The following is a 10,723-nucleotide window of genomic DNA, read 5'->3' on the forward strand; positions in this document are numbered from 1 at the left end:
AGTCAACCTCATGCAGGCTAGAGCAATCCACGCCCGCACCACCGACAGCTGTCATTAGCTCCTTAAAGGTCAGAGCGATTCACACTCGCGCCATAATTGATTAATAAATGATCATACACCTTCTGGTCAACTTCAACCACTATAAGTAGGGACTCGGGCAAAAGGTCAAGGTAAGTCATTCTTAACCCACTCTTACTGTTACGTTCAATCTCTTTGAAACATTCTCCTTACTTAGGCATCAGAGTGATCCCCCGGAGTACACCCCAGGTCCTCCAATCATGTTTTTTTTTTTTAGCCTTTTTAGGTCATCAAAAGTCAGAGAGCAGTCTCACAGGTCATTACCATTTTTATCCTGCAACAATACTAATATAAAGAAATAATAAGAGATGAAAGATCTCAAGTTAAAAGTAACAGTAATGCTACACTTACGTACCACTTGTAAAAAAAATATGCATTGTTTGATAGGCGAATGATAATTGATCAATTGAAAAAATTTCCTTAAGTACTTCGTGACACTAAAAAATTGATGCTAATTAAAATTAATCGAAAAATATTAAAATAATGAAGAATTGTAATAATTCTTGAACTCAAATTCAAGATTCAAATTTAAGATTGAATTTTTCAAATGGCTAAAATATTTTAAGAAACTTCAATGGTTGTTTTATAACTACATAATTACTTAAAACACCTTGTATCCAAAAAGAAAAAAAACTCTTGACTCTTAACTATTTTCTTCTTAATATCGTTTGAAATTAATAATAAAAGATAAAATAATAATAATGAGTGAAATGACTACATTAGCAGGATTGTCCCACACCACGTACCGACACAAGATATGGAAGGAGAGTAAAGTATAGATGTATATATATATATATATATATATATATATATATATATATATATATATATTAAAAAAAATAAAAAGAGAAAGAAAGAAAGAAGGAACGTTTATTAAATTGTCCCCACAGCAATCCGCATTATTGTTTTTTCCTCATCTTCTCGTCTTGCTCTCTTTCCCATCCAAATCGCCGCTCCTCTCCGGCCTCCATTCCTGCCTCTTCTCTTCTCTGTCTATTCTAGTTCTAATTTTTGTTTTTAAAATTTTTGTTTTGGACGAAAGCAAAGCAGCAAGCAACGTCTGTTCTCTTCTTCCATCTTCTCCCCCACCCGAAACCCCAGTTGCGTTTTTTTTTTTTGTTCTTTTCTTTTGGGCAACAAAAACATGTGAAGCTCTCTCGTCTGACTCCGATCTCCATCACAGATTTAATCTGTACTGAATTGCTCTTTTTTCTTTCTTTAAATTCAGACTGCATCTTCTCTCTCTCTCTCTCTCTCTCTCTCTCTCTCTCTCTCACACACACACACACACACACACACATTTCTGGGACAAGAGGAGAAGATGATGCTGAGAAAATGGGTGATGTTGATGTTGCTCGTCACGGTTCTTGCCCCAATCGTTCTTTACACTGATCGACTCGCACGATTCAGCAAGGCCTGGTCTTGTGAGTTTCTTTCTTTACGTTACATTTCCCAAGATCACCCTAATTTTCTCCCAATTTTCTTGCTAATTCTTTCATCTAATGCAGCCAGAAACGACTTCATCACTGATGCTTCAACCTTCGTGAGTACAATTCTCCTCCCCTCCCTTTTCCTTTTTCTTCTCTGTTCAAACCCTCACCCCCCCCCCCCCCCCCCCCAAACACACCCACACACTCACACCTATTTTTTTGCCTTTTTTCTAACTCCGAAAGTTTCTCGTGCTCTTTGCTCAGGCTTTTGGGGGTGATATCAGGCAACTAAATCTGCTTCCGCAGGTATTTTTTTTGGAGATCAGCATTACTGAATATCAGATCTTAATTTCTTCAATTTTTCTATTATCATAATCGTCATCATCATTTTTATATTTTGAACCTCTTCGGATTTCCGTTAAACGCGTAGGAATCCTTCAAAACCCTAGAAGAGCCAATCCGGATTATCTACTCCGACGGCTCAACCAATACTAGGAATTCAGCTCAAGGTAAATCTCTCCCCCCCCCCCCCCCCCCCCCCCCCTTTTCTTTTGTAGATACATTATTTATTATGCTAAATGTTGAATTTTGGCTAAAGAAATTTAACATTGGCAGTCATACGTCATCCAAAAAAATAAAAAGCTTTACTTACCGCGTTCGCTTCATTTTTTTTTATTCCCCTCTTGATTTTGTTGTTATTCAGATTTGCCATCACAGAAATCTGTAGAGCATAAATCCCGAGCATTATATACAACGGACAATGAAGATCAATCTGAAAAGGAACACCCCATCAGGCAGGTAACTGATGGGGTTCATCGAGCAGATCAGAGTGGATTCTTGCAAAAACCTCAATCAACTGGTGAAAATGGAAGCAGTCAAGCAAAAAAATATTCCAAGAGAAAAAAAGAAAAACCCTGGAAGACATCCCTTAGTGCCTCTGAAAATATGGTAAACTAATGCTTTTATTTTTAATTTTCTTTGGATTTGTGAGATTACCAATTTTCACTTCTTCAAAACATAATGAACATATGGATGGAAGTCATTGAACTGCAGTTTTTATCTATTTTCTAGGAAAACAATAGAATAAGATGAAAATGTAAAAAGACTTTTTTTTTTTAAAATAAAAAAAAAGTCAGCTGTGCTGAATCACTTGTTACTCCATCCATTTGAAAATTGCACTTGTGAGTGTGTCCGACATTGAAAAATTTGAGTAGAGGATGAGTGCTTATATTTATGGATAGGGTTAAGTTTTTGGGTCAAGTTGATGCTCACTAATGTATGTCAAGCCCATGCATAGACTCCTTTGTCCTAACACATCCAACATGGAATATGATTAGGACAGACATTCCTTTGGTGGAATTTGGAAATAGTCATTTATTATTTAGTCCATGTTATGGTTCATAAAAAGATTTATGATTGTCGTTGGCATTATGATGACTCCACATCTTTTTTTTGTAAGCTATCAAATCTTTCTATTATGATTGATCCATTCGTAGGAATAGATAGTCTGCAAATCAACATAACTGTTGGAATTGGTGTATTCCCCAAGAGGGGAGATGAATTGAAATTTTAAAATTATTTCTTTCTAGATATAACTAATCCAACAGCAGTATACCTCAACCTAGGGTCTTTCTAAGCATATACCAATTGCGTAGATAAAAATAATATGTGGAAATTAAATGATGTACAGTATTCACAATATATCAAATATAACATACATGCGAAGGAATATAAAGTGTTGGAAATTAAAAGTAGACGCACGATATGTTATCAGGGTTCGGCCAATACTGCCTACGTCCCCGCCTCAGCTCGCAAGCCTGAGGCTACTAATGCTCACTTAACGGGTAGAGCAGCACCAGTTACAATTAGGTCAAGTTATCAGGACTGACCTCAACCTTTACACACTCTCCATACAGGGCGTGGAAGACTCTAACAACTAATCCTTGCGGGCTAGATCAACATCCCCTTAGGCCACGCTTGAAATACAATAATGAATATAAAATTTGCATACAAATAAAGATGCTTCTAATACAAGCAGATTTGTACAAATACGCACAAGCAATAACCAATGCACTTCAATATGATAAGATCTATAAGCTTAGTGAAGACAATATTACTACTCTCAAGTTAATGTCAGTGTGATAATCAAAGTGTGAGAGTGTGTTATGATAATATCTTTGAAACAATATGTATAAGTATATCAACGACAAATAGGATTTCAAAGATTTCAACATTATAATCAAATATCTCAAAAGATTTCTAGAAAATCAAGCACGAGAGATATTTAGAACACTAGCTTGTCAAAAATATTTTCTTTAAAGAAAACACAAGAGAAGCTCAAGAGTCTTGCGATAAAAATGTGAAGACTCACAAGCTAATAAAAGTTTCCCCACGAAATGGATTTATGAATTAAATCTATGAGGAAAACCTTTTGAGCTTAACGCTCTTTAAAAAATCAACAAACAATCACACACGAGAGAGTATAAGCTTGCAATGGAAATGTAGGTAGTCTCAAGATACTCTCACTCAATATGATTTTGCAAGGGAATGAGTAAAAGGTGAGGTATATAGGCTTGTATAGGAATGAGTAGCTCAAAATATTTTAGAGAAAAATTTTCTTAATCAAAGTGCTAATCAATTCTTAATTTTTGCAAATGAGGGTATATATATAGACGCTATCAAAAAAATGACCGTTGGGACATAAAGGGAATTATTAAATTTGTTTAATAAGTTTTTAATCCAATTTACCCTTAATTAATCTCAGTTGCCGCGGTTAAAAATTCTAGCAACTCAAGAGTTTTAGTCGACTATATTGTAAGTTCAGTCGACCCAATTGCCAAGTTCGGTTGACTAAGGCACTTTTGAACTACAGATATAGACGATTGAATTAAGGCGATTTTGAAGGTATTCGAGGTTCGGTCGACTATATTCTAAGTTCGGTCTACTAAAAATATAGTTCGGTCGACTCAGTGATAAATGAACTAAAGGTTTTGTCGGCTGAATAGTTGGGAGTCAAACACGAGCCAGTTCGGTCGACTGTGAAAGATATATTCAAAAGTCATTCGGTCGGTTGAACCTTGGTCAAACTTTTGACCTCTGACTTGTTCAGTCAACTGAGCTCAATATACACAGCTAGGTTCGGTCGACCGAGCCCCATTCAAATTTTATTTTAGGTCCAGATTATTGCTAGAATTTACCCCTGATACACATGGTATGATTTGAAGGATAGAGGGGATTTGTCATGTGGTGTGTAGGGACCTATGGTCAGTCTGCAACTTAGGCTTTTTAATTTAGCCTAAAAATCTGGCATCGGTCAACCAGTCTTTTCTATGGTTATTGATTTTCCTATGGTCATTTGAGCTTATAGTCCTACCATGCATGTCATGCATTAATTATTACAGACTAAGGATTATTACAGACTCAAAGAAAAATAGAATGAAATACAATACAACTTGAAACAAACAAGAAACTTCATGCTTTGCTCCTTTGCAATTTCATGGATTGCGCCGAATGGTGTGCGCATTCAAATACTTTTCGGTTTCCATTTCTCATCTGTCATCAGTGCTTAGAAAAATGAACCTATTCATACACTTAGCAAACAAATGAGATACTGTGGTTTGCCATAATCAAAACAAGGTTCGGACTCAAAAAGTCAACAATAACCGTATTGGTTCCTTTCATGCTCTTAGTGTAAAGAAATAACTAATTTGTGCCATAGTTTTTTTTTTTTTTTTTTTCTGTTGGTTGAGGGAATTTTGATAATGTTTTTTCTTGTACATTCTATTGTAGAAATCTATTGCTTGTGTTGGTGTTGAAAGTCTTCATATTCGAAGGTTTCTGACTAATCATTCCATTGCTTAGACTTAGTGATGGAGAGCCACCAATGGAGGATTTTAGATGTTCATATTGTGTCTAGCCTCTTTTGTAAGCTGTCATATCTTTCTATTATGATTGATCCATCGTAGGAATAGACAGTCTCTTAATCAACATAACCTTATTGGTTCCTTTTAGGCTCTCAGTGTTAAGAAATAACTAATTTGTGCCATAGGTCTTTTTTTTGTTGATTGAGAGAGTTTTGATAATGTTTTTTCTTGTAAATTCTATTGTAGTAATCTATTGCTTGTGGTGGTGTTGAAAGTCTTCATATTCGAAGGGGTCTGACTATTCATTCCATTGCTTAAACTTAGTGATGGAGAACCACCAATGGAGGATTTTAGATGTTCATATTGTATCTAGGTTTTTATATTTTAGTTTGGGAAAGTCTTGTTATTTTAGAAGTTTAGTCAATATAGGTTTATTTTTTGTATTTAAGTACTTTAGGTTTATTTTTGTAACTTCTTGTTTTGTTGGGGCCTTTATGTAAATATGTGTTCTAGTTAGTAGTGGGTATAAGTGCTGGACATGTAAGTTATTGTACAGTTATTGTTTTGAAACAGATTGCAGTTTCCTTCTCTGTCTGTCTCTCTCTCTTTCTCTCTCTCTCTCTCTCCCCTGCAGGTTCTGCTCTTCTTCTTCTTCTTCTTCTTCTAACTGACACCAATTTGCCTCTAATCTAAGATTTCTTCTCTAAATTCTTAAAGCTGATATATTCCATTTTAATGTGTTGGATTTTCTTGCTATAGAACATATATAATTGAACCAGACATTGGTTGTCCTCCTTTCATTGTTTTGAACTCTGATTTAGACATTTATGTTGCTCAACTGAATGAATGGTATTTATTTTCTAACCATGAGAAATATTTTTGAAGAAATTTTCAGTTTTGCAGACTTCTCGTTTTTTAAATTAATAGCTGAGTATTTTTTGATGAAAGTGAGCCTTGACCGAATCTAAGGATGTTAGTCTCAAATTTAAAGGCCATAGTTTCAAGTCTTGAAAAATTGAAAATAGTTTCTCCCAGTGTGGATTTAAGGTTGTGTACAATGTACATTATATCCTCCCATATGGCATGGGCTGTTGTATGTATTTTGAAATATATTTATGCCACAGAATCTTCACAATTATCATGCACTTCCTTGAATGGATTGGTTTTTTCTTATTTTTTCTATAGCATGCAGATTAGTCTGTGTATAGATATACATACACGCAGACGTGTGCAATTTCTTGTGTGTATTTATTTTCTTTTCTTCCTCTGCCTCCAGGAAATGAAACATGATCTGCGATCTTCTCAAACCTCGGGCAAAGTTGATACAAAAGAATCCATAAAGCCTAAAACTGAGAAACAGAGTGATGCAGCTGTGCCTGATGCACTGGTTCGACGCCTCAAAGATCAGCTCATCAGAGCAAAGGTGTACCTTTCTCTTGCAGCTACAAAAAACAATCCACACTTTATAAGGGAGCTCCGACAACGGATGAGGGAAGTTCAACGAACAGTTGATGATGCAACCAAGTCTCCTGAGCTACCAAGGAAGTAAGTCTTGTTTTTAATAATAATAATAATAATGATATAGGCCTGTTTTTGATACTGTCATTTCCTTTCTTTTCATATCACTAATTGATATTGATGCGTTATGGTATGCAGCAATTTATCATTTTCAGAGGATCAAGCCATTTCCACTTTCCATTTTCACATATTTATTTACTCCAGTTACAATTATGTGTTTCAAATGCAGTATCAATGAGAGATTAAAGGCAATGGAGCAAACATTGGCTAAAGGCAAGCAAATTCAAGATGATTGTGCTACTGTTGTAAAGAAGCTCCGTGCTATCCTTCACTCAACAGAAGAGCAGCTTCGAGTGCATAAGAAGCAGACCATGTTTTTGACACAGTTAACTGCAAAAACGCTTCCTAAAGGTCTTCATTGTCTCCCATTACGCCTTTCAACTGACTACTATGCCTTAAATTCTTCACAACAGCATTTTCCAAATCAAGAGAATTTAGAAGACCCAAGGCTGTATCACTATGCACTATTTTCGGATAATATATTGGCAGCAGCAGTTGTTGTGAACTCGACTGTTTCCCATGCTAAGGTAAATCTGTCTGCTTAACATCTGAGGCTCCCTTTGGTTACAAAAGAGGCTGAAGAAAGTGCGCAAAAATCTGTATGGACTGTTCTAAGATCAGTCCCTTACTCCCCTCTGAAATCCCCTTGTTTGTTCTCTTAGCAAACTTCTTAGTTTGAGATTTCTGTTTTTTTTTTTTTTTTTGGTTAACATCTGAAGCTCTTAATGTCAACATTGGAAGATATTCTTGGCAGGATCCATCAAACCATGTTTTTCACATTGTCACCGATAGGCTCAATTATGCAGCGATGAGGATGTGGTTTCTTGCAAATCCACCAGGAAAAGCCACTATTCAGGTTCAGAATGTTGAAGAATTTACATGGTTGAATACTAGTTATAGTCCAGTGCTCAAGCAGTTGAGCTCTCCATCCATGATAGACTATTATTTCAAGGCTCATCGTGCTAATTCTGATTCTAATTTGAAGTTCCGGAACCCAAAGTACCTTTCTATCCTGAACCATCTTCGTTTTTACCTGCCAGAGATATTCCCCAAACTCAACAAAGTGCTGTTCTTGGATGATGATGTAGTAGTGCGGAAGGATCTGAGTGGCCTTTGGTCTCTTGATCTAAAAGGGAATGTTAATGGTGCAGTTGAGACCTGTGGAGAAATTTTTCACCGCTTTGACCGTTATCTCAACTTCTCAAATCCTCTCATTTCTAAGAATTTTAATGCTCATGCTTGTGGATGGGCTTATGGGATGAATATTTTTGATTTGGAGGAATGGAAGAGGCAAAAAGTCACAGAGGTCTACCACAAATGGCAAAAGCTGGTAAGAAATATGCTTCAAGATTCTTTTTGGTAGGATTGTCTTGTGCCTGTTCTGATTCTGATTTTTTTTTGGATCACTACGTGAAAGTGTCTTTATGCTTATCAGTAAGCAAAACTATGCCTCTCTGAGTTTGACAGAGGAAATATAAAGCTAATCTTAGAAGCCACATCATCACTCTAATACCATTATTCAACTCAACTAAAATCTTAAACCACAATTTAGTGTTTTGTGAACATGTTATGCTTAGAGTGGTTTTGATTGGGTGTTGGCTACTTAAGGAAGCTACTGGATTTATCCAGTTACAGTTTTGGTTATTCATAACATTTTCAGAAATTTAAACACTGAAAGTCCCATCAATGTTGACTGCAGCATTTTATGTTTCTTCATGGCATTTTGAATGCATAAGTCCCTTTGCTTTCATAGTTACTAAATACTTAGAAATGGGGTTATTTACCATAAATATAGTCTTGCTCTTATGTTAGAATGCTGGAAAAAAACAAACTAACTTTTTAAAATTTAATTATAATCTTGAATCTACGTGAAAAATTGATTGACTTTTAAGGAATGCCCAAATGCTTTGTAGCTTGATCACATAGTTGAGATTCACTGATGCCTAGCGTGTTCAAATCTAGAGTGTTCCTGTTGACAAGCCATTCTCTCTCTCTCTCTCTCTCTCTCTCTCTCTCTCTCTCTCTCTCTCTCTCTCTCTCACACACACCCACACACACACGCCCATGCACCCACACACACCCTGGCCATGCACATGCACACACTAGTTGGGTTGGATTGCCAATCACTTTATTCCATTATTCCAGCCCTACACAAGATTTTTTCTAACCCAAGCCATTTGAAAATTGAAATCCTGTCAAGGGATGCTGAGACTAAGTTGGACTTGAGTTGGGTGACTTAGGTCCTGGTTGGCTAACCTTGTTGCAGTCTGATTGGTAGCATGTCCATTGCTCTTGCTGAACAAATTTTCTGTACGTTGGTTAGTGGAGTATATAATGCTGTGTGAGAAAATTTGACCCAGAGTGCTCTATCTTGTTTAAAAATTTGAAGCAAAATTGCTTTGTTGCACAGAATCATGATAGACAGTTGTGGAAGCTTGGAACACTGCCCCCTGGTCTCATAACATTTTGGAACCGCACTTGTCCTCTTGATCGATCTTGGCATGTCCTGGGCCTTGGTTACAATCCAAATGTTAGTCAGAAGGAAATCGAACGTGCTGCTGTGATACATTACAATGGAAACATGAAACCCTGGCTTGAGATCAGCATACCCAAGTTCAGAAACTACTGGGCAAGATTTGTTGATTATGATCACGTGTATCTGCAAGAGTGCAACATCAATCCATAATGCAAACCTTGTGGTATCATTAATCATTATGTTTCTTTCCAAGTACCTTTGTGCCCATTTATATATTTTTGAGCTCTGCATCTATTCACTGTGAGTTCTTGTTAAGCAAGAAGCTTTTTGAGTTCAATTCTTTCTGTAAACATTTTTCTTTTATTTTCTCCTTTTTAAGAGCACTGTAGATTTTGTGCCACAATTCATGATATGATGCATCCAGTTGTTGCTGATTTGTGGAACAGCAGATGCATTTGTATTTCTTGGGAGGTAGTTGCAAGTGTATAATGTCTTCTTTAGGCCCATGTATATTATACTTGTCTTGTAGTAGTATTCTTCCTGTTGCTGTTCTTTCTTTTTCTTTATCATTTTTTAATAAAAAAATAATGCTGTCTTTGGGTATTCTAGGTGTTGCAATTGGATTTCCACGTTCCTGCTTTCAGGGCCAATTTCTTGTTACTATTTTTGTTTGGTAATGGCTGTAACTTAACCTCGAGTCAAAAATAAAGTGGGAGGATGGACCCATATTTTCCCCAAGGTAATTTATCTTCCTTGTGTGTTCCTTTTCACCCTTACGATTTTTAACGTAAAAGTATTAAAATTTAATGACAAAATATTGTTTAGCAAACGATGAGGATGGGCACTTGATTAGTCATAACTATATGTTTCGTATGTAGGAACGAAATGGAATGGATTTGAGTTTATCATTATGACGAATTTCATTCAAATTTTCATTTTATTTCCTTGCAACTCCCATTTCATTTAGGACAAGACACTAACCTTTTCCGAGGTTTCAAAAATTTCAAAAATCTTTCCTTAGATTTTAAGAATTTGAAGAACCTTTTTTGATATTTGACAAAAAGATAAGCTTTTTTTTTTTTTCATTTTGGAGAAAAGACAAGGTGGTTTTAAAGAAAGATCTATGTGTTTGGTAAATGTCAAGGGAGGTATGTGACATTTCTAAAACCTCAAGAGAGGAATGTGAGATTTTTGAAATCTAATGTGAGGTCTCTATGTTTTTTGTCAACTTCAAGGGAGGGGAGTGTCTTTTACTCATTCATTTACAAATCATGAAAGGAGGCTAGGATTAATTTGAG

At 36.0% G+C, this 10,723-nt stretch overlaps 1 protein-coding gene across 1 annotated transcript; it reads left to right on the top strand.

Annotated features, from left to right (window-relative positions):
- The first annotated feature begins 926 nt into the window (after window positions 1-926).
- LOC131152939 (probable galacturonosyltransferase 4) lies at window positions 927-10,028 on the top strand. Its single transcript, XM_058104906.1, has 9 exons — window positions 927-1,502; window positions 1,587-1,621; window positions 1,773-1,814; window positions 1,939-2,017; window positions 2,212-2,456; window positions 6,648-6,916; window positions 7,119-7,476; window positions 7,704-8,279; window positions 9,360-10,028. Exons 1-9 carry the CDS (start codon window positions 1,400-1,402, stop codon window positions 9,633-9,635), a joined length of 1,983 nt encoding a protein of 660 aa, XP_057960889.1. The 5' UTR covers window positions 927-1,399; the 3' UTR covers window positions 9,636-10,028.
- Window positions 10,029-10,723: the final 695 nt, after the last annotated feature.

The sequence above is a fragment of the Malania oleifera genome, chromosome 4, assembly GCF_029873635.1.
Source record: "Malania oleifera isolate guangnan ecotype guangnan chromosome 4, ASM2987363v1, whole genome shotgun sequence".
NCBI classification, from domain to species: domain Eukaryota; kingdom Viridiplantae; phylum Streptophyta; class Magnoliopsida; order Santalales; family Ximeniaceae; genus Malania; species Malania oleifera.